The 24,588-nt window shown below is 32.9% G+C and overlaps 3 protein-coding genes across 4 annotated transcripts; 2 read left to right on the top strand and 1 right to left on the bottom strand.

Moving 5' to 3' along the window:
* Nucleotides 1-951: 951 nt before the first annotated feature.
* LOC120254091 (galactolipase DONGLE, chloroplastic-like) lies at nt 952-2,226 on the bottom strand. The gene has a single exon (XM_039262238.1). It carries the CDS (start codon nt 2,224-2,226, stop codon nt 964-966), a length of 1,263 nt encoding a protein of 420 aa, XP_039118172.1. The 3' UTR covers nt 952-963.
* A 15,540-nt stretch (nt 2,227-17,766) lies between these two features.
* Nucleotides 17,767-18,741, top strand: LOC120254090 (uncharacterized mitochondrial protein AtMg00810-like). Its single transcript, XM_039262237.1, has one exon. The coding sequence runs from the start codon at nt 17,767-17,769 to the stop codon at nt 18,739-18,741; it is 975 nt and encodes a 324-aa protein (XP_039118171.1).
* A 2,345-nt stretch (nt 18,742-21,086) lies between these two features.
* LOC120254096 (zinc finger AN1 domain-containing stress-associated protein 15-like) lies at nt 21,087-23,448 on the top strand. Of its 2 annotated transcripts, none has more exons than XM_039262245.1 (2): nt 21,087-21,778; nt 22,074-23,038. In XM_039262245.1, the coding sequence occupies exon 1, from the start codon at nt 21,330-21,332 to the stop codon at nt 21,774-21,776; it is 447 nt and encodes a 148-aa protein (XP_039118179.1). In that variant the 5' UTR covers nt 21,087-21,329; the 3' UTR covers nt 21,777-21,778; nt 22,074-23,038. The 2 variants fall into 2 exon arrangements, with proteins under 2 accessions (XP_039118179.1, XP_039118178.1); XM_039262244.1 differs by lacking the exon at nt 22,074-23,038 and adding an exon at nt 23,047-23,448 and having other exon boundaries at nt 21,092-21,778.
* Nucleotides 23,449-24,588: the final 1,140 nt, after the last annotated feature.

The following is a 24,588-nucleotide window of genomic DNA, read 5'->3' as shown; positions in this document are numbered from 1 at the left end:
TTAAAATATATTAGTGTTGCTTTGAACTACAATTTTTTATTGTATTTTTGAAAGCACTGCATTTGCAGCAAGATGATCAAAGAAAGAATAATTATTGTTATTGTAATAAACTTGTGAAAGTTTATCCATTTTATAATAGGATAATGAAAAATAAAATTTTATATATTACTAAGATCCATTAATATTCTAATTTAATTTACAAAGTTTGATTAACTGGTAGAGGTTCTGTTTGATCAATCAAATGATTTTAAATTGAAATTTTTGTGTATTAAAAAAAAAGACATATGATGAGAGCTCTTTGACAGTACCTCAGCTCTAAATCATTCTAGAGTTTGTAACTCCTAAAAAATCATTGTCAAAGATCAAAATAAAAAAAATACTCTAATTTATATATAGTAAGAAAAAAATAATAACTTAAATTATTAAATAATTCATGAATTAATTTTATATGTCCATACACTTGTGAAATAAACCAAGTAGGCATTTTGGAAAGACCAATCAACTACTGTGACAGCAAAAGTCATGGTGGCTTTGCACCAAATATTGAAAGAGATTGAGCTCATTCATGAGGCCCAATTTGATCCTCTTCAAAAGTTAAAACAAGAGGACTAAAATTTGAATAATTAATGGCAAAGAATTTCATTGGTATGAAAACATAGACCAAGTTTGATGCAATGCACCATGACATTCCTTTTCACCCTCCTCTCAACACTTACATGAGAATCTATGCCCAATGCCTATAGACCACCTCACTTCCCTCTCTCTTCTCAGTATCTCTTCTTGAACAAATTTTGACCAATTAATTAATAAGTAACCTTTTGAAGAAAAAAAAAGTTGGTTTATTTAATTTACTTGAAAGGGAAAGAATTCTATATGAAATTAATAAATTAATACATTTGTATGTACATTTGTATGTATGTTACAAGATTCAACAAATTAATTAACCTAAGACAAGATGTTTGATTAAAAGCCTAAAGATTGAACCAAATCACCAACTTGTCTTGCAGCATCATGCCAAGGCCATGCATCAATGTTTTGCAAGCTTAGCAAACTCTTCTTCCAAGCACTCTCAACCAAGTTGTAGCCAATACTACTCTTCTTCTTCTTCTTTTTCTTTGGGAACTTCAGCAAGCCAAGATAAGCTTCCAAATCATGAACACAAGCAGGGTTCTTCATCTTGAAAAAATTAAGACCAAGCTCAACACCCACATGAGCATAACATGAAGTTTCATCTCCAAAAACCCTGAAATTCTCATTGAGAAAAACTCCTGGCAACTTAGTCACTGGATCATGCACATTGACCACCCTTAGTACCTTCACTCCCAACTCTTCACACCTCTTCTTGAACCCTATGTTCCCTACTCTAGGACCTCCAAATGAGTAAACAGTTATAGGGACCCCATAATTCAGCCCAAGCTCTGCAAGGTCATACCCTAACAAAAGAGCCAATGAGCTCCCCATACTATGTCCTGCAAGAGAAATACTCATCTCTTCATGATCATTTCCACCATACTTGTTCATCAGTCTACTTATCTCACTCAACAGTTGCTCTCTGCAACTCTCTTGACAAAACTTTGAGCCGTTGTTTGATGATGTGTAAAGACTGAGGAAGCCGGACTCGACTTTAATCTCCGGCCGGGGATTATCCGGGTGTAGTCTCGCCGGTGACAATGAACTCATGAAATTGGCAATCCACTCACACCTAGTCACAGTTCCTCGGAAACTAACTAATATATCTCTTCTTCCAATCCTTGCACTCTCATTGTCCGATGACACAGCGATGTAGCCTATCCAAGCCCCGTCTTTCGCCTGAATACCAATCTCCGGTGTCGCGTATATGTACTTTGTTATCGTATAACCACAATTATCCATGCCAACTTCTTCGAACATGTTGTTCTTTGCATGCTTGCATTTTGAGTACATCTTCGAGCTTGTGTCGAGATCGCAAGCCTTGTAACAAGCGGTGACGAAGTCGCCGTATCGAATGAGTTCTTGCCGGAGAAGAGGACTTAAAGGATTGATAAGATTGTTCCAATTCTTAGAACCTTGGATTTCTTTCCACATGGTGGAAAGACGAGGACGAGATGAGTAATTGATAGAATGTTGTGATGGTTCAATGGACATGGAAGGATGAATGAGATTATTGGAAGATAGATTAAGCTTGTGAGGAATGAGAGATTGAGTACTTGATGACATTATTGTGGTGGCATTGATGGCACAAGCCATTGGTGAGTTTGGATTTTGAAGTGAAGTAGTTCTTTGGGGGATTTATAGGCAAAGGTTTGAGAGGATTGTGGAAATTAATGTTGGGCAATATGAAAACTAAGGACACGTTTGGCGAGTAGTTGACCGGTTTTCCATGGATTGATTGATTTGGTTTAGTGGTCGGTATAGCTCCGAATGAGAAAAGCACTAACCGGATGTTATATTCAAGCTAATTTTCCGGTTTGATTTGCTACATCACTCTGTCACTTGAACCAAAAAAATAAACAATTTAAAAAATATATAAAAATTTACTCAGGTCAATAAATTTACTTTTTCTTTTACTATTGAAGTTATTTATTATTTTAGGGTCACTACTACTAAAAGGTCTTTGATTTAACAATACTAGTCACAATGTGTGACGTTTGGTTTACGAAACTTTCATTGCTGAGATATTCCAAACATATCGAACGCAGTGATGCTAAAAATCCTCAATTGTCAGTGAGACTTTATAATCCATCCCTAAGTCAGCCGAATAAGAATGCACTGAAGGATTGGCATCACTCCTATATGCACACTCCTAATTATGCATATACTTGTCACATTTACCAATATATATATATGAGCATCCAACGGTTGATACGAACGTCTGCAGATTTTAAATGCATAGTATTTTGATTTAAATCGTTCAATCAATTTCAACATAGTTTCTCAACAAATCTAAACCGTTCAACCCAATTTCTACTAGACCTACATCAATCTTTATAAAACAAAAAAAACAAAATTAATCAATCCAACTAAAACCTAATTAATCCTCACTGTATTTCTTTAATTTTAATGTGCTCAATTGGTGACGTTCTACGAACATCCATAAATGACATTCTATATATATTAGGGGGTCATTTCAGTCATGATTTTGAATTTTAATGCAAAAAAAAACATCCCGGAAAACAGGGGAAAAAATTATTTTTTTTTTAATCATCGACCATAAATTAAATATTGGAATGTAGACATTTAAGAAAAATATTAATTAAGTGATTAATCTTGAATTTGGTACAAAAAATTCAAAGCGAGCAAAGCATGCTGCATGGATATGTGGCGTTGCTACCTGGCATAAAGCACTGAAATCAAAGGGAGTTGACTTGGGAAAAAGAATAAATCTAATGAAATTGACATTAACTCTTTTGATAAGCAAAGAAAGGTGAGGTTTTCCTTATATATGAACGCCGACATTTTTCTTAGATCTCATGCATCAATATATTATTAATTTCTTCATAATTTTATTTTATTTTTGGATGGATGGATGAAATTAAATCAAAATTTCAACACGGTTACAGAGAAGAAGAAGATGAAGAAGAAGAAGCAATGTTGGGTCAATATATAAATATATATTTAAAGTTGGGGCTAATTGCATTAATGGCGACGGTGGTTTCCCAAGTCTTCTCCATCCTCTCATACCCGGGCACGCAAATGTTGCTTTCCACTGTAACGGGTTGGTGGAAAAGTCACTTCCTCTTTTCTTCTTATTAGCTATGTGAAATTACTTTTATACCCCCTCACAAAAATATGTGAAATTTGATATTCATTATAACTCATTGTTTTACATGAAAAAATTGTTCTTATCATTAATGAGTTTTCTTTCTATTTTTTTCTTCAAAATTTTTATTTGAATAGTTGAGTATGAACTCATCTCATCAAACCCTTAACCATTTGATATGGAAGTTCAATGATTTAACCATCCGATCATTATAGTAGTGATCATCTCATTTTTTTTTGTTAAAAATAAAATAAAAAATAAAAAATAATTAAATGTATTGTCTAGAGTCCAATCATTGTACGAATTGTTTAAGAAAATTTTTCGTACGCAAAAAGTTTTTTCAGTTTTTAAAAAAGGGGGTTTTTATTTTTTTTTTAGTAATTAAACCAAACAATGAATGCATTATATATTAGGGGTTTTTTTAAACTTCTCTGAAAAAATTGCTCATATATCTTTATAAAAATAAATATGTTTATATACCCTACAAATTATTCATATCCACTTATATACTCATCAGAGTACAAATAAACTAAATTAGAAAACTAAATTATTTTGTACTCTCTTCTCTTTATTTATTTTGAGAAAAAAAATTAAGAAAAAACAAAAATTAATTAATATTTTGATAAAATTTGTAAATTGACTTCTCAATCTTAACCAAAAGGTATATAAGCAAATAAAAATATTTTATAAATGCATATTAATAAATATGTTTTTATAAATGTATATTAGTAATTATCCACTTTTATATGACTATATGCAAACAATTTTCTCTACAAATTCTTAAGGATATATAGTGGATATGTAATTTCATATTTTTTTTTAAACGTATATCTATGTATATATATATATAAACCACTTCTTGTTTTTTTTCCCTACTTTTTGGTGTACTTATCTACCATTAATCAGTTGAGTTTTTGTCAATTCTATACTTTGTGGTCTTATAACCTCACACTTGTAACACAATGCTTAATTTTTGTAGCAAGACTCCCCATTTGTTCACTTTTTCCTCTTGACCAAAAGCTTTGAGTTTGTTGGCATTGTTTGTTTGAGTTGGTGTATGTTGGTGTTGGATAGTGTTATCATTATAATCTCATTAAATGTTTCCTTTGTATTTATTGGTGGTCTGATTTATTACTTCTCATAAAATATTGGCACTTTTTATGGGAACTTTGAATGTTGACTCTCTTTTTTGTGCTCATCCAAAATCTCTCTTTTGATTGTTTTTAGTGCTGTTATCTTTTGATTTCATCTGGTTTTGTTTTCATTATAAGCTCTGTTTGACTATATAATTTAACTTATTCTTTCAATGCATTGCTTATCAGTGTTATGCATTTTTTCTAAAACCGGCTTAGAAACACGGATTTTGTTAGAGCCATTACATTACATGGAACATTTAACTAAGATGCCATTTTTAATTTTCACTCTCTTACCAATTATGACCACTTTAAAAATTAATCACATATTTTCCCTTTGTGTTGTTACAGAACCTGATGTAACAATGTTAAATTTGAAAATTTCTGTTAGTATTGTTAAGTCTGATAACGTAGGATTGACATTATATGACAAGCCAAGTGGTGACATGGCAAGAAGATGATAACGTTGCATGTGGTGACTCATCAAAGAAAAAAATGACTAGGATGATGATGTGGCAAAAGATGTTATCATGACATTTAATGGAGATCAAGGTGGAGATTTGATTAAGATCTATATTAAAGATATTTCTCTCAATACAATCATGTGATGATAAACTATTTTTGGAAAGTGCATCAAGACTATAGGGTCTTTTCTAGAAGGCAAGTTTTATTTTTGATGTGATTATCTATCCTCGTAAGATCCGGGATGATTATTCATATCTTCTGATAGAGCTCCTTTTTAGAAAGATCTATTTCGAAGAGAGGAATATTCTATTATTGGCAAGAGTTCAAGATAATATAGATTATGTGAAGCTATTAGAGACACTGAGTTAAACTTGGTATGAAGCTATTTGAAGACACAAAGATTTAGTTTGGTGTGAAGCTATTTGAAGACACAAACTAAATAAAGGTAAAGACATACCAAGGAGATCATCAAGACCATATTTAGCATTCCCATATTGAAGGAAGATTCAAGAGCTATCTATGGGCGTGAACTATTTATGGAGACTAGTCGTATGAGGAGATTGATTGAAGATTGCATGTGATATGATTAGAGATTTGGAGATCCAAGCATGGATGATTGAAGATCATGCTTGAAGATATTGAAGACTAAACTTGGATGAAGACAAGATCAAGTTTAGTAACAATATTTCCATGAGTCAAACGAAGATCATTTTGGAAGACCAAACTTGGGCCAGGGTTTGGAAAAGGAAGATCGAGAGATCTTCGAGTGGCTATCTTTGGTGAGATGGTCGTATGTGCCTTGGTGGGCACGTCCCTCGGGAGAAGGAGACCTTCGAAGTGATGTGAGGAAGGAAGCAGGTGCAGCGAGGAGGGAGCTCGGGTCGAGTCAATCGCTACGAGGTGGGATCGAAGGAACCGGGAGGTTGAAGGTCGCAGATTCGGGTGCATCTGGCTAGAACTCGGTCATGTTCAGTAAGGTGGGCCATGTTGCAACACCCAGTGTTGCAACATCTAACTCTGGAAGGTGTCCAAGTTAGGAAGCCGCGGAGAATTCTAAAAGAGGTAACTTTGTAGACGTCGGTGCGTCTATATAAGACATCCTGCTCGAAGATTTAGAAGGGCGCCAACAAGTGAGAGACTCTTCGGTGAGAGTTGAGTGTGTGGCCGTCGGGCAATCTTGAGAGGATTTTCTTTGTATTGAGAGAGTGAGTGAGTGTTGTACTCCTTGTTCTTATACCTCTTTTAGTGGATTGTTTCTCCGGGCCTGGCCCCCCAGATGTAGGCAAGGTTGTGCCGAACTGGGTTACCAATTTGCTTGTCTCCTTTATCTTGCTTTGATTGTGTGTGAGTGTTTAATCTTTGAGTGAGTTTTTGAGTAAACTTAACACATCACACCCCCTCCGGAACCATCAAGTATTGTAAAAATAAGTTTAGAGTTCTTAGAGTCCTGTGTGACTGGTACAAGCAATCCTAAAGGGTTTATGACCAATATAAGCTCTACCTAGATAGTCTAAAACCAATATTAGTTGTAGCATTAATGAAATCATTGTTAATAACTAAAACTAAAACTAAAAGATTGTCTACCCATCACTTACCTAGGTGTACCCCTTTCTGGTAGACGACCCAGAAGAACTGACTGGACAAAGCTGATCGAATCTGTTCGTGCTAGACTCATACCATGAAAAGCAATCTACCTTTCACTGGGGGGTCGCTTAACTCTTATCAATTCTATGTTATCCTCTATACCAGTTTATTGGATGTCAGTTTTCAAACTTCATAATTGGGTCATACAAGAGATTGACAAAATCATGAGAGACTTTCTTTGGAAAGGCCCTGACATGGGAACTAAGGGGATAAGATTAATCGCTTGGAAAAAAATTGTCGTCCCCGAAGCATGGGTGGCTGGGGCATCCTTGATCTCCAGGAATTCAATAAAGCTTTACTTGGAAAATGGTGGTGGAAATTTATAACTACACCGAAATCTTGTTGGTCCAAGATCATTAAAGCTAATTATTTATACAGTGATTCCCCAAGCTTCCTTTTTTCACAACCTCCAAGAAATAAGTCATTCTTTTGGGCGGGAATTAATACCATACTTCACCCATTTCGATCATGCTTAATCAATTCAATTGGCAATGGAGAAAAAACTTTATTTTGGTATGATAGATGGCTGAAGGGCCAGTCCCCCAAAAATCGCTGAGAATCTCTCTTTATGGACTACCCTTACCCTTGGATTACTTTAAAACAATTTATTCATATTCTCAATTCCCAGGGTAATCCTTTTAGATCTGCCACTGCAAATGATTTTTCCAGCTTACTACACTCCTTACTGGATTATTCCAATGGTCATGATGATTCCTACTCCTAGTCATTAGAAAAAAATGGAACTTTTACTGTCAAATCCTTTTACAATTTCTTAATCGATGGAGGACTTCGCAATCAACTCTATTCCAAATTCTGGAAAACTAAGTCTCCTAGCAAAATCACCTTATTCTGTTGGCTTGCCTGGGATAACAAAATTCTAACACTGGAGAACCTGTTCAAAAAAGGTTGCAACCCATATGCCACTGACACATGTATTCTATGCCATAATAACACTGAGTCAGTGAACCACCGTTTCTTAAACTACCTCTACTCTGATTGAATTTGGTCTTTCTTCAAATGCTTATTTGATACTGAAACCCTGCCTTCCTCAGTTTCAAACATCTGGACCAATTGGATACCCTCTATTAAATCTACTCTCAGAAATATTTGGGACCTCTGTTCCAGAGCCATCTTCTGGAATATTTGGTTGGAACGCAATAATCGTATATTCAACCAAATATGCTCATCTACTTCTACTACAATCTATAAAACTGCTAATATGATTCTCTCTTGGATTTCTTCAGATTCAGACTCCCACCAATTGGAAGCCTTAGAGGGTACTCAGAAGATCAAGCGTTCCCCTAAAACTTCCTCGGGTTCGGATCTACGACCACACGGAGATCGGCGCCCAATCCGATCTAGGGAGTAGTTCGTTTCTTTCTTCACTGAGGCTGTGTCTCGGATGGGTGATTTGCCGGCCTCAGTTGCTTTTCTCTTTCCTTCACCTTTTTAACTTCTATGTACTCTGTTCTCCTCATCCCTGGTGAGGATAGCAGTTTCCTGCTTTGTTTCTTTATTTGTTGTCTTATCTTTTGTACTTTGTTTCTCCCTGTTAGCTTCTTTTTAATAAATTTGTGATTTATCCATTTTTTTCAAAAAAATAAAAATAAAAATAAAAGTAAAATTGCTTCAATGATATTAGAATAATTAATAATTTTATTCTGTTAATTAAATAAATGTATAAACTTGTGAATGTAAAACTATCGATCTTTCTTTCTATTAATCAAAGATTTTGGATGATTAAGTCAAAAACAGTACGTGTACAATTAAAATAGTATCAAATTTTCTTATACTATTTTTTTTTTTTAAATGTGGTTTCCTTTTCAAAATATTCTTCCTTCTCTTCTCAATTCTCATCGTCACAACACAACCAACTCCTCATTTCACTTTTCTTTAACATATATATATATATATATATATATATATATATATATTAATGAATATCCATCTTCTATTTACTCTCCCAAGTTGAAAAAACATTTTTTTTATTTTTTATTTTTTAAATTTGGACAAGCACATGCCAGGGTGTGCACATATTTTATTCTGTAATTTGAACTCATTTTTTTGGCAAAATTATAAACACTACAATATTGTTTCAACATCAATATACCAAAAGATTTTTGACCCCAAATTAAAATATATATATAAATATAATTAAAAAAAAAATTTATGATAAAATAGTTATTTTGTACCCTGCCCTACCATATCCATTAGTTAATGAAGCATTTGCTCTCATAAGTCACAAGATAGGTAGACCACGGTAGATGATTATAATAACAACAACAACAATGATAAAGCTTCACTATATTCAAAGGACAAGAAGAAACTCATTTTAAACAATGAAGACATCCAAGAACATCATAAGATGTAGACACAAAAATAAATAAGCCATAAAGTCTACATTTTTGGCCAAGAAAAGACAGGAATATTGTAGTTAGTGGTAGTATTTGATGGTGTGATTCCTTTCCTTCGTTACTTCATTTCTTGTTTATCATTTCCTTTTGTTATACATTTATATATGCCTTTAATTAATTAATTAGTTCGGTGATAGAGGCATCTCAAATGTTCATATGGATTTTATTCTTTCCTTGTTCCTTGAGTTAATTACATCCAACTTTACATATAACGCCCAAAGATTAAATAGTTTTAAATTGTTTCTAAAATGCTATCTTTGGTTGGAATAAGTTGTGCCACATAAGAATGAGGAGATTGGAGGCTATGTTCTTATCTCATAGGATAAGAGTAATCTCTAATAAATTCCAAACTATTTGGACTTACGAAGATGCATGCCAGCTAACAACCCCCAATTAATACAATAATGCTAATCTTCTTATTATCTTACATTGATTGGTTTTTGAATATAATAATCAGCATGATAGTTTTAAAAAAAAAATTAGATAAATCATAACTTTATTTAAAAAAAATCCATTCCACACTATAGATACAAATAAATTATATATTAATTAAATTTAGTTCAATCTATTTTTTTTAATTAAGAATGTAAATTATAGAATTTCTTACCAAGATATATTAAAAGAAAAAATCTTATGGGCCAAAAGAAGTTGGCAAATCAAAAGAAAACTAAAATAAAACAAAAAAAAATTGGAGCAACAATTTGAAGAGATAAAGAAATCAACACTTTGGAGACAATTAATTAGTTGTGGAAATTGCCCATCCATGTTGTCATGATTGGACACTAACTTATTAGGATGCATGTTTATTTGTACACCCTAGTTTTTCAAGCTATAAATGTAGAAATCACATTTGACAAATTCAATTAACCCTTTTAGTTGGGATTTTTTTTTATGTTTTGAAGTTGAAATGAATATGGACAATTTTTCAATGTGAATGATAATAGATTTGTTCTTAAATATCTTTTATCAAATATTTCAAATAACAGTTGAGGTCAACAAAGACCTTTAATTTTATAGGTACATCAATTTCTGATACTAATGGATAATTCGACAACTCTAACCTTTTCCAAACTCTTTTTTCGAAGCATGTTCATGTTTCTTGTATTTTTCATAGTCTTATAATTCCTATTATTCTCTATTATTGATTGTCTTTTCCACTTCTTTAATGGAATCTTACTTTCCTCTATCTTTTCCACTTCTTTAATGATCTTACTTTCCTCCATTTTACCTTATTATTTGTGTTCTATCGTCTATTCATTATGTTTAAAAAGAAAAAAAGAAATTCTAGCTCATCCTTTAAAAAAAAGTCATCTTTTCTAGTGTTGAAAATAATTTATTTTTATTAAATCATATTACAAGCAACTAATTGATATTGATTATCATGTTGTGCCACTCATGTTAGAAACAAATGAAACACATCTCAATTATATAAATAAAAGCTGTTTTAAAAAATAACAAAAGATTTAGATAATTGGATTTCAATTTTTTTTCCACCTAATCAAGAGACCCTATCGAATGGGAGAGTTTTAGTTAGGCAACTTTTAAAACCCTACCACAATTACAACCCTCCAAAAAGTCTTTTTTTTTTTTCCTTTTAATTTATCTATTTTTCATTACATCCATATGAATTGAAGGAAGACCTAGCCTACATTCTTACCATTAATGGTCCCCTACATTGAATCCAACCTATGAAAATCCTTTCAGCAGCCCATGAGTTGCCCTTTTTTTAATTTAATTAATTAAAATTAATTTTGTTTTCATCTTTAGATACACCTCACCATTGAACCCAGACTTACATGTTTTGGTTCATACTCTAAATAAGTGAATGATGCATGAAGGCCTGTTTTGACTGACTATGAATTTGTACCAAATATTTTTGTTTATTGTTACTTTTTGAGCATGCTAAGTGTCCTAATTTTTAAAGCATTAATTGTTTGAGAGGGTGAATGAACTTAGTAAGGATTCATTGATATGAATAGAATGATGTATATATGATGTCACACATACTCTTAATTTCTATTAATGTGATGCCATCCTTTTGTAGCACTTTGTTTTTATTGAAATAATTGTGATGACTAATTAACATTGTTTAATCAAACAGACATAATAAGTGGTTAGTAAAAATAGACAGGGTGAGATGTATGATCTAACAAACATCTTTTCCTATCATTGTCATCATTTTTTAATTATTTTAATTACTTTATGTCACCCACCCTTTTCTTTGGCAAAAAATAAAATAAATCATATTATTTTTTAAAAAACAAAGTAATAATACATTGTTAGATACTTTGAACTCTTTCAATAATCTCAAAAGTAATTTTTAAAAAAATTATTTTAAATGATTTTTTTTAATTATTACTTTGCATAAGACAAAATAGACATTGAAATGAAAAGCGAGGACTACAAATTAAATCAATCAACAAAAAAGTTGTTTAACATTTAAAAATATAATATTGATTAATCACTGATTTACTCTAAAACAATATTTATTATAGAAGTAATGTTTATGCTTATTTATTAATACTATGAACCAATTACTTTGAATTGGTGTAAACATAGTTGTTTGTTTATGTTAATTAAAACGTTTAATAATTTAGATGATTTTTTGATGAAAATTCTATATATAAATGTTCAATAAACATGTTATAGTAGTTAGGTCTTCCATAATTACATCATTAACAAAGAAAAAAATTATGTCTGTAAACCTCCAAAATATACCTCTTATATTTTATTTCATCTCCAAAATATTTCAATAATTAGTATATTTTTAAAAGCAAAAAAATATTGCTTGTCTATATCTTCATATCAAATCTTTTGACTATTTCAGTATAAAATTTATAAAATATTAAAACTTCCATCTGTGATAATATGGACAAGCTTTGTTATTCAAGCTTATGGAAAATAAGTTTCTAGGATTTTGAAATGCAAAACATTATAATATTTTGGAGATAAAATAAACGGTTAAATAGTTTGAGGTATTTATTTTCAAGATATAAAAATAAAAACTATTAAAAAAAATAAGAATTGAATTGATCTTTTTATGGATCAATCAAATTGTTTTAAGCTTTAGTTCACTCTTTATTGCAAAGAGCCCAAACACTAATTCAGAAGCCCATTTCAAACTAATGTGAAGTTTGGTCCAAGATTAATGGAATGAATACAAAGGCCACCCAAGCATTAGTAAATATTCATTTTTTCTTTTAAGAAGAGCTTCATGGATAATTTTACTTTATTCTAATTAGTGAAAAACTATGTCAAGGTTTTAACTTGTGATCCTTAAAAAAGGTAAAATTATTTGCCACACTTAATATAGAAGAACCATAGCTCCCTAATGAAGTGTGGATTAGTTGGTTAAAGTGTTTGATTGATTCTTGAGTCATTTGGGTTCAATTTTCACCCACTACATTAATTTTGTCAACTATAGCTTAGTCTGTTAGCATTGGATCCCCTATGTGCAGGTCGAGATTATAAGTTTGAATCCTTGTCTCAGAATAAAAGCGCCTATAACACGTAATTTGTCCCCTTTATCAAAAATAAAAAAAATAAAATAATAATAATAAAATAAAAAATTAGGCACTTTTTATTGACCACATATAAGGTATTTATAAAATATATTTTGACTTAATATACAAAGAAAAACTTTTTAACATATACTATATTTAGATGATAAAAACAAGAGATATTATCAAAAGGAATAGCTCAAAAGGTCCAAATAACTTTATCATTGGGCCAAAAAAACCTTTAATTTTTTTAAATCACTTGGAAGTCCATTATTTTTTTCCATAATTACTTTTAAGCCCAATGGCTAGATAACCTCGATTTTACTATTTTACATCACGTTCAATTTTTAGTTTTGCTCTTTGGTTTTGGTGCTTTGGATTTACTATTTTTAAATCACCTTCAGTTTTAAGTTTTGCTTTTTGGTTTTTGGTGTATCCGCTTACTATTTGGTGAATCTATTCAAATTTGTGTGTTGTCGAATAAAATTCAAACTTTCAAAGATGACGGGAGGGATGAAATGAAACTGGTTGTAAAAAGAAGGGACTACAGAGGATAATACATTGTCAAAAAGACTTATTGGAATAAATAAAAAGTTTCAGAGACTAATAAATAATTATATATATATATTAATTTATCGTAAAATTACTGAGAATCATTTTTTTAATTTCAACGGTATTGTATTGACAAATGTTTTAATTCTATCAAATCTTATTTGATTCTATTTGGCAAAGTCAATAATAAATTTTATTTATTTTTTTCCTTTTTTTATTCATTTGATGTAAAAGAAATTATTCATTCATTAAAAAGTTATACAAAAGGATTGTAAAATTATATGGAGTGGTTTAAAAATTAAAAAAAAAACATAATAACAAAGAGTTAAATGTAATTTAATAGATAAAAAAGTGTTATAATAACTTTTATATAGAATTGATTAAACTTTGACAGACATGTGAATAAATGATTTTAACATTAAAATTTTATTTTTCTTATCAATAATATGCATAATATTAAATCTTACTTAATAGTACCTAAATCCCTATATATATATATATATATATATATATATATATATATATATATATATATATATATATATATATATATATATATATATATATATATTACGTATACACGCGATGTTTCGAGATATCAACTCTAATCAACTTGATTGTTAACTTTTAGATCATAAGCCAATGGTGTGGATCAATCAAATGCGTAGTTTTACTATTTTTATAAATAGTAGCACAATGAAAAGTGTGATTCATAGTATTTTGACCTAAGATAGATTATAATTGTAATAGTAACATAATCAATCTTAGCCGTCCAATTTCATTTCCACTAGAACCACAGTGGAAATCGTAAAAAGTAGTTTTGATATTATCATATATTTATGTATATATCTATGTAGAGTAGTTTTCAAGTTCCAAAATATAATTGTATATTTGCAAATAGAGAATCCCCGTGGGATCCCAGCGAGGATGGGGATGGGGAAGAAAATTCCCCGTTGGAGAATCAAGGATGGGGAATCCCCATCCTCGCAATTGGCGGGAATGGGGAGGGACCTCCCCGTCCCCGCCCCATTATCACCCCTACCCAAAACACACTAGAACAACCCAATCTGACAAGGTACCATGCTTGGATACTGTTGATATCACTGATTCATACACATATTATTAGCATATGTTATTTTAATGTTATTATATAAGGATATATTAGCATATATTATTATGTTTGTATATAAGGATATTTTAGTCTATTTATTTTTCTTGTAAAACCTAGTTGTAAACCTAGCTATATAAAACCCCCCTGATGTGTATTCCTTTTTCTTAGAAATGCTAATATGAAATCCCCAGCCTCTGTTTCTCTGTCTTCATGCCTCCGTCTCTCTATGTCTTCATGGTATTAGAGACATGTTAATGAATTCTTCTCTTTGCTTGATTGAAGAAATTTTTCCTCTGATTTGTCTTTGCTCACGTTCATTTGACTGGATCCTGTCAATTCAGGGGTTGTTTTTTTATTTTTGTTGATTTGGGGATTTCGTATCTGTGTCTTTTTCATCATGGCTCGTCGTAAGGATGATTCGCTTCAGTCGATTAATGTTCAGTTGGATGGTAAAACTACACATATTGGAGTTATATTTATAAGAATGTGTGTGGTAAATCTATGGGAACTATGTTGCAGTGTGCGAGGTTAAACCATCAGACGACTAAGGCAACGATTATGTGGCCTTGGTTGACAACTGGGAGGATGATAATTCAAAGATTATCACGTGGATCAACAATTTGGTTATCCACCCCATTTGTGTTCAATTGGCTAAGTACGAGATGACAAAAGAGGTCTAGGATCATCTGGCTAGATTGTACACACAGTCTAATTTCACCAAGTAGTATCAATTAGAGACGGATATTCACGCACTTCAGGAGAATGATATGAGTATTCAAGAGTTCTATTCTGCCATGTCTAATCTCTAGGATCAGTTGGCTCTCACTGAGTCTATAACACTGCGAGGATTTGACCCATATATTGCTCACAGAGAAGAAGAACATCTGGTACAGTTTTTGATGGCCCTTCGAAATGATTTCGAGGGATTGCGTGGGACAATTCTACATCGTTCTCCTTTTCCAAATGTTGATTCAGTGGTTAATGAACTGCTAGCAGAGGAAATTCAGCTCAAGTCTAAGTCCGATAAGGCGTCTGTCACACCTACAAGTCTATCTATCTTTGTTACCCCATAATAGTCTCCACCTGGCAACTAAAACAGATCCGCTACTAAAGTCTCTCGGGATGAATTTGCTTTCTGCAAGCAGAAGGGTCATTGGAAGGCTTAGTGTCCAAAACTGCTGAGTAAAGGCAAACTTCAACAACAACAAGAAGAACCACTGCAACAACAACGCCCGCCGCAGATTGCTCCATGGACGCATCGTCCACCTCTTTCCCAAATCAATTCGCAACTGCCCCTCTTTTGAATCCCTATATGAGCAGCTCGAGTAATTCGCTTCTCAAATTTCATGCCATGTCGGCCTTCTCACAAAAAGTTTGTCGACTCAGGAGCTTCTCATCATATGTCTCCACGAGTATTTGATTCCTACGTGGTCTATTAATTACGCTTCCTATCTTTTGTCTATCATCGATGCCGATGGTACCTCAATGCCATTGGCAGGTGTTGGTTATGTCCGCACATCCCTTTTATCTTTCTTAGATGTATACCATATTCTTGTCTAACTTTAAATCTCGCATCTGTTGGTCAATTATGTGATTTTGGTCTCTCAGTTCTTTTTACTTCTACCAACTGTTATGTTCAGGACCCACGCACTTAGAAGGTGGTTGAGACAGGCCGTAGGAATGGGGGACTCTATGTATTGGATGAGCTTAAAGTATCAGATGTTGCTGTCTCCAGTGTGGATTTGTCGTCTTTTTGTTTGAGTCATTCGTCCTCTGATTTTTATCTTTCTCATTCTCGTTTGGGGTCATGTTTCTAGTCTCGCTTTAAAGTTTTCTCAGCTTCCCATCGGAGCTTTAGGGTTATTTGGACTGACCATGATATTTCACGATTGTGAGCGTTGTAATTTGGCTAAATTTCTCATCCCTTACCTTTTTATCAAAGTATTTCTCTTCCTTTGCAATTGTTTGATCTTGTGCATTCTGATGTATGGGGACCCTCTCCGGTACTCACCAAAGGGGTTCTAGATATTATGCTTCGCTTATTGATGATTAATTTTACTCGTTATACTTGGGTTTATCTTATGAAATGTAGGTATGATTTTCTTACCATATTCAGTAACTTTCGAGCCCTTGTGAAGACCCAACACTCATATGTCATTAAATGCTTTTGGTGTGATTTGGGGGATGAATACACTTCTAATGAATTTTCTCAGTTACTTGCTTTTGATGGGACTATCCACCAAACCTACGGTATGCAGACACTCCTCGACAAAATGGTATTTGCCAAAAGCATAACATCGCCCAGTCGTAGGCAACTTCGTTCATTCTTGTTGTCAGCCGAGGTTCCTAGTGTGTTTTGGGGGGAAGCATTCCTTACCGCTACTCATATGATCAACAGAATTCTAATCTCTCATAATTCAAGTTTGTTTCCTTTTAAGAAGTTGTCTGGTCATTCATCTGATTATTCCTCGTTGTGCGTCTTTGGTTGTACTTGTTTTGTTCTACGCCCTCATGCTTAGCATAGTAAATTGTCTCCTCGGTCTACTTTGTGTGTCTTTTTAGGTTATGGTGTTGGTCAAAAGGGATATCGTTGTTTTGATCCAATTAGTAAAAAATTGTATGTCTAGGGTCATGTTGTGTTTTTAGAGCATATACCCTTCTATTCTGTTCCTGCTAGTTCACATCATATGACATAATTAGATCTTGTTCGTATTGATCCCTTCGATATTGACCCACTGAAGCTCTATCTGATACTTTGGTTCATGAGACATCCACCTCTCACATCCCTGCTCCTATGACTACCCAGTTGCCGGATGAGATTGGGGATAATCCTCCTCTATGTCAATCCACTCATATCCGTAAGTCCACTAAACAACCTGACTTTGAGTATTCATCTTATTTTGTCTCCTTTGCTTCTTTTGTTGCATCTGTTCATCGTCTTTCTGAGCCTTCGTCCTACAGAGAGGCAGTTCGTGATCCTCTTTGGCAGACTGCTATGGCTGAGGAACTTACTGCTCTACACCAGACTCATACATGGGATTTGGTTCCGCTACCACCTGGAAAACATGCCATTGGTTCTCGTTGGGTGTACAAGATTAAAACCAAATCCGACGAATCCATTGAACGATACAAGGTCTGACTTGTTGCTAAAGGCTACTCCCAAGAGCATGGCATAGACTATGAAGAAACTTTTGCTCCTATTGCCAAAATGGCGACTGTTCGTACTCTGATTGTTGTTGCTTCCATTTGCCAATGGAGAATGCCTCATATGGATGTCAAGAATGCTTTCTTGAATGGTGATCTTCATGAAGAAGTTTATATGACGCCTCCTTCTGGTGTTGCACATCAATCAGGTGAGGTTTGCAAGCTTCGTAAAGATCTTTACGGTCTTAAACAAGCACCACGTGCCTGGTTTGAGAAGTTTTTCACTATGATCACTTCGCTTGGCTTTCTTCCTAGTCACCATGATTCGGCATTATTTGTCAAGTGTACAATGGCATGTCGTATTCTATTATCCTTGTATGTTAATGACATGATTATTACTGGTGATGATTGTGATGGAATTAACTCTTTGAAGTCTGAGTTGGCACATTGCTTTGCCATGAAAAACCTAGGTATGCTACATTATTTTTTGGGAATTGAGGTTGCCTATTCCTCGAAAGGCTATCTTTTATCTCAATCAAAGTATATAGCTGATATGTTTGAGCATGCTCGACTCACTGATAGCTGGACCGTTGATACTCCCCTTGAGACTAATGCTAGATACTCTCCGTCAGATGGTACCCCTTTGGCAGATTCCAGTCTTTATCGTACTATTGTTGGCAGCTTGGTTTATCTTACTGTGACTCGCCCTGACATTGAGCATGTTGTTCAAGTGGTTAGTCAGTTTGTCATTGCCCTTACTACAGTTTATTGGGTTGTCGTGCTTCGTATTCTTAGGTATCTTTGGGGCACTCAATTTCAGAGCCTCTTGTTTCCTTCTACGTCATCGTTAGAGCTGCGTGTTTACTCTGATACGGATTGGGCTGGTGATCCTACAGATCACAAGTCGACTACTGGATTTTGTATTTTTCTCAGTGACTCACTTATTTCGTGGAGGAGCAAGAAACAATATGTCATCTCTCAATCTTCTACAGAAGTTGAGTATCTTTCCATGGCCTCGACTACCTGTGAAATTGTTTAGCTACGTTGGTTATTTGCTGATATGAGTATATCTCTCTTTGTCACCCTACTCCGCTACATTGTGATAATCAGAGTGCTATTTAGATTGCACGTAATTTAGTTTTTCATGAGTGCGCCAAGCATATCGAAATTGATTGTCATATCACTCGCCATCATCTACAGATTGGCACCATCACATTGCCATTTGTTCCTTCTTCTCTCCAAATTGCTGATATTTTTACAAAAGCACACTCGGCTTCGCACTTCCGTTTCTTATCTGACAAACTCTCGATGCTTATTGTTGTCGCATTGTGAGTTTGAGGGGGTATATTAGCATATATTATTATTATGTTATTATATAAGGATATATTAGCATATATTATTATTATATTCGTATATAAGGATATTTTAGTTTATTTACTTTTCTTGTAAAACCTAATTGTAAACCTACCTATATAAAAACCCCTGATGTGTATTCTTTTTTCTTAGAAATGCTAATATAAAATCCTCAGCCTCTGTTTCTTTGTCTTCATATCTCCCTCTCTCTGTGTCTTCACATATTTCTTCCAATCTCTCTCCTTTCATTCCTCTCTCCATCTTTTCAAAATCTGGGGGCATTCCTGTGAACGTCCCCAGATGATCTTTCTTCTCTCTCTATATATAACCATTCATTTATGGGCGTCCATAGATAAGAAATCTATGAACATCTATTATCAGTCATTGGATTTCGATCCAACGACCAACATTGATGATAGTAGTTAATACAGTAGTAATTAGAGTAATTACTATTTATAACATTATAATATACAGTACTTCTGTTCATCAATGATCCAACGGCTGATAATTAGACGTCCATGGAGAATGTTTTGCTATATATATAGTAGATATATTATATTATATTATATTATTACCTATATTTTGTTTTTTAATTTTGACTAATTGTTTTTGTTGTTTTTCATATATATATATATATATATGGAAAAACATCATCTAGGGACGTCCCTAGATTTCAAATCTAGGGATGTTTTTAAATCTAAGCCGTTGGATCATCATCCGATGGTTGATTGATTATATAAACAACTGTGACACCTTTTCTTGTTCATGATCATCGCATCAACAGCTGTAAGCGGTTTTTGCTTTCATCGGCAATGATAAAGAGCGTCGATTTTCATCCGAGTCATTCTTATGAGACATCCCTAGATTTGAAATCTAGGGACGTCCCTAGATTTGAAATCTAGGGACAAAAATTATATTATTTTTCATATATATATAAATATAGATATGTGGTTTTTTTTAATTTTGAAACAATAAAATTAATAAATAGATATATTATGGTTTTATTTTAATTTTTTTATTGTTTTTCATATATATTTATATGATTTTTGTTTTTATTATTTGTATATTATATTATTTGTTATTATTTTATTAAATTTATTTAATAATATTAGTGTTTGGTTAGTTTTTTTAAGTGATTTAATTTTTAATAATTCGCATCATTAGATAAAAGCTGTGTAGATGAAACCGTAGCATAAGCATGTTAGTAATTGTTTATTTATATTAATATTTACATTTATTTAAAAGACTAAACCTTAGTGGGTTAACCCTACAACCAAATACAGCTTAATATGGTTGGTCTTGACAATATAATCCTCACATTTTAATGTGATAATAATAAGGACAATACCAAAAAAATGTGACAATAAAGGACAATACCAACTTTTTGTTATCTTTGTCCCAACCACTTGCTCTTATCTTGTGTCCTCTTTTAAATTTGGAATATTTTGTTTCCTTTTTTTAAAATTTAAACATTATATAAATATCTAATTACCATTAACCAATTAGAAAATAAAACAATCTAATTGTAGTTTTTAGTGTATTTACTCAATATATATTCAAATCAATAACAAAAAAAAGAAAAAAGAAAAGACAACATCAGTAAAGGTGGCCGAAAGATAAAAGTTCAAGTAATATGATATCGCCCACTTTTTTTAACTTACCTTTTTTTTCATTTATTAAACACTAAAACTAAAGTTTATCCATCTTATCACATTTATATATATATATATATATATATATAATAATATATTAATGACAACATGCATGGGTTAGCATGCAATTATTAGAATTTATGGGCTATAAATATATATTTATTTAAAAATTTTCCTTTATTTGTGGTGCTAAATTCTTTGTAAATCATAAAAAGTAGGACAAACCAACAAGTTTTGCTTATTTTGTTATCTTATTAAAAGTTATCTTTAAACCATATCTTTATTATATATATATATATACATAATAATATCTTTATTATGTGTATAAATATACATAAAAGCAATGAAAATTATTATTATAATTATAATTATTATAATTATAATATTAATTTGGTCTTCTTTTTTTCTCCACCATCTCCAAACTCAGCCAAACCTCTCCAACCTTTGCCTTCATTTTTATTTTTTTCCTTCTTTTTTTTCTCCATCTTCTCCCTGATTTTAATCGTTTTCTTCTTCGTTTTTTATCACGATCCGATTTTTAGCCTTGTTTTCTTCTTCGATCTACAACATCTCTGCGTGTTTTCTGTATTTTTTTCATTAATTTTCTCGATTTTTCTTGAACATGGCGCAAGAAAGCTGCAATCTTGACAAAGATGAAGCTGAGATCTTGAAACCGAGCTCTTCTTCTCCTCCTTCTCCGCCTTCTCCGGCGGCTGCGGCGGCTCCATCTTCATCTCCTCCGTCTCTGTTTCTCAAACAATCGTCTCAGGAATTTCAATCTCCAAGGCCGGAGAGGCCAGAGGTGGAGGCGACGGCGGCGGAGTCAATCGCTGGGTCATCATCCGAGAAGCCAGAGGTAGCTACGTCGGTGAAGTTCGCAAACCGATGTTCTAGTTGCCGGAAAAGGGTAGGGCTCACCGGGTTCCGGTGCCGGTGCGGCGATTTGTTCTGCGCGCGCCACCGGTACTCGGAGTTACATGATTGTTCCTTTGATTACAAGGCCGCCGGCCGGGAAGAGATCTCCAAGGCCAATCCTCTCATCAGAGCCGCCAAAATCATCAAAATCTAAAGGTGAAGATGAAACCCTTCATTTAGATCTTTCTTTCCTTTTAATTTGATTTCTATCACAGCATGAAAAAGTTGAAATCTTTGCATTAATTTCCATAAATCTCATTGATTTTCTTTCAACAATCACATAATTTGTCTTCTAAATCTGCAGAATTTTAGTGATTATAGGAATTGTTTGTTCAGTCACAGTATGAATTTCCATGATTTTATTGATTCCTTTGATTTAAAAAAAGGACTTCTTTTGTGAGTATATTTGTTGTTGGGGGATTAATGGATGGATCTGAAGAACAAATTGCAGAGGCTCAGGCTTTTACTGGTGTGGCTGGAAAAGGTTGGCTTTTGAATGGTGGAGGGGCCCTTAGTGATTTGTTTCTTTGTTTGTTAGTGATATGTGACATTGGATTCCATTCTTTCTTCTGTGGTGGATCTAATATTAATGTTGTATGCATTCAATCCTTTAGTTGAAGGCCTTGAGTTTTTAGGCATTATTCTTGTTTCTGGAACATGATTAGCAGCTGAATTAAGTGTTAATCACATGATTACTGCACATCATATCAAATAAATTCTCATATTTTTGAATACTGTTACTATGATAGAGTATGAATAGGACAAACCGTGTCTCTGTGTTTAGTTTATCTTAAGCCATCCTTTGGTAAAGCCTTGATTTTTAGGCATTATTTTTTTTTGTTGGAACATGATTAGCAGCTGAATTTAGTGTTTCTTACGTGATTACTGCACATTATATTAAACTAATCCTCGTATGTTTGTATATTGTTGCTATGAAAGAATATGAATACAACAAACCATTTCTGTGTGTTTAGTTTATCAAATTAATCATCATATGGAACATGATTAGCAGCTAAATTAAGTCTTAATCACATGATTACTGCACATAATAGTTGAATTAATCCTCATATTTTTTGTATAGAGTATGAACACAACAAACCGAGTCTCTTGTGTGTTTAGTTTATATTACTGCATCAATGAATCAGTATGACAATGTGTTTCTATTATCAGATATCTTCAGCTACTTAATTGTAACTACTGTCACTAGAAAGAACAGAAATACAACAAATGTTATGTGACGATGTTTTAACTGACTTTCGAATACCATGTTTACCTTAATTTTATTCACCTAAAATGAAAGTATCATGTCAAATGATGAATTAATTAATTGAGTGGTTGAGGTGTTAATTTCTCTTGACACCAAACAAAGTATTCTTAGTCTCATCTATATTGACAAAGCTTTTTAATTTCTTATTGTCATGTAGCAATGGAAGTTGTGAAAGATATTGAAGGACAGGCTGGAAATGCATGCAACTTGGCTTCAATGGCCCTTTCTCAAGGCTTGATAAAGAAAAGAAAAGGAAAGGCACACCCCTCCCTCAAAGCATGGTCTCCATTGGTTTACATGAAAATGCTCTGCCACTCAACATCACCGCCCTCCTTTTTTTTTTTTTAATTTTATATTTTCTTCTTAATTCTCTCTTCTTGTCAACAGTCTGAATTGGAGGCTATCTAATGGATTTGTGCTCATCTTTTTGGTCTTATCTCTGAGTGTCAAGTTGTTTTCCATTAAATATGATAAACAAAGTGTATGTGTGCCTTCTTGGACTACCATTTTACCATGAAATGTATTTCCAATTATGCACCATCTTTGGACTTTGTTGTGATTTGGCCTTGATGGGATTTTTTCTTTAATTAATTCCCTTGTGAAAGAGAAATCAATAATATAAAATATTATTTGAATGATTTTATGTTTTTCTTTTGAAGCCAAGTAAAGGAGTTTTGATTGGAAAATTACAGTTTACCCTCAGAAGCTTTTTGAGCACTGCATGAGCTTTTTGAATCATGACATCGCTTCCAGTTATTGTTTTATTTCTTTTTGCGCCCTTGTAGTCATTAGAAGGTGCGTATACATGTTATAAAAAGTCTATCGTTGCCCTTAAAAATTGTGGTAAAAAACCGTTTAATCACATCATGTCAAACCTTTTTGTATATCGTTCTTTTTCTGTATTCTTTTTGTTTTTCTCAAAGCAAAGAGTTTGGAAGACTACATGCTATGTGGATTGTTGGAGTTTTTCAATTCCTCCCCATTTGGTGTGTTCGATTGGAGTTATCCCGATTACCCGATAAGGTGACAATCTCTTCCTTCCCCTCCTCACCTTGATCATCATGCGAGAGAGAGTAACAATTTTTTTTTATATATATATAAGTTTACTATGGAAAGTTGTTGTGCTATTGCTAGATACAAAGAGGAGGAACAATTTGCTAGTGTTCATGGCGCTGACTACTTGGGAATGAGAGTAGATATGTTATGTAGATTTCTTCTCGTTGTAAAGTTCTTCTCCTTTATGTTTGCATAGTTGTAGAAGTTAATTATTGATTAATTATCCAAGTTTTCGCTTAAAAGTAAATGTTTTCGCTTAATTATTCTAGTTTCCGGTTAAAACATAAGTTTCCGCTTAAAACAAAGCAAAAACATAAGTTTTGCTTTGTTATCCTTGTCCAATCCTAGTTTCCGTTTAAAATTATCTAGTTTACATTTAAAATATTATTTTTCCGCTTAAATATTCTAGTTTCTGTTTAAAATGTTATGTTTCCGCTTAAAATGATGGTATTTCCGCTTAAATTTTCTTCTAATTGTATAGTTCTTTGATTTTAGCAGGTATTCAGGTTCTACAAGCGTATCAATTCCACCTCAGGACGACACTGACGGTATGACAGGCCTTCCTTCCACAAAAGACAGCTAAGTATAAAGACAACCATTCTTTATTATATGGAGACAACGATATTTATATGAAAATTTTAAT

The sequence above is a fragment of the Dioscorea cayenensis genome, unplaced genomic scaffold (assembly GCF_009730915.1).
Source record: "Dioscorea cayenensis subsp. rotundata cultivar TDr96_F1 unplaced genomic scaffold, TDr96_F1_v2_PseudoChromosome.rev07_lg8_w22 25.fasta BLBR01000340.1, whole genome shotgun sequence".
Lineage (NCBI taxonomy): Eukaryota > Viridiplantae > Streptophyta > Magnoliopsida > Dioscoreales > Dioscoreaceae > Dioscorea > Dioscorea cayenensis.
Note: the sequence above shows the minus strand (reverse complement) of the source record. Positions and strands in the feature narration are given on the sequence as shown.

What these genes read in the sequence shown, in the direction of transcription:
- LOC120254091 (XM_039262238.1), bottom strand. Translation starts at nt 2,226, where the DNA reads ATGGCTTGTGCCATCAATGCCACCACAATAATGTCATCAAGTACTCAA.
- LOC120254090 (XM_039262237.1), top strand. Translation starts at nt 17,767, where the DNA reads ATGGCGACTGTTCGTACTCTGATTGTTGTTGCTTCCATTTGCCAATGG.
- LOC120254096 (XM_039262244.1), top strand. Translation starts at nt 21,330, where the DNA reads ATGGCGCAAGAAAGCTGCAATCTTGACAAAGATGAAGCTGAGATCTTG.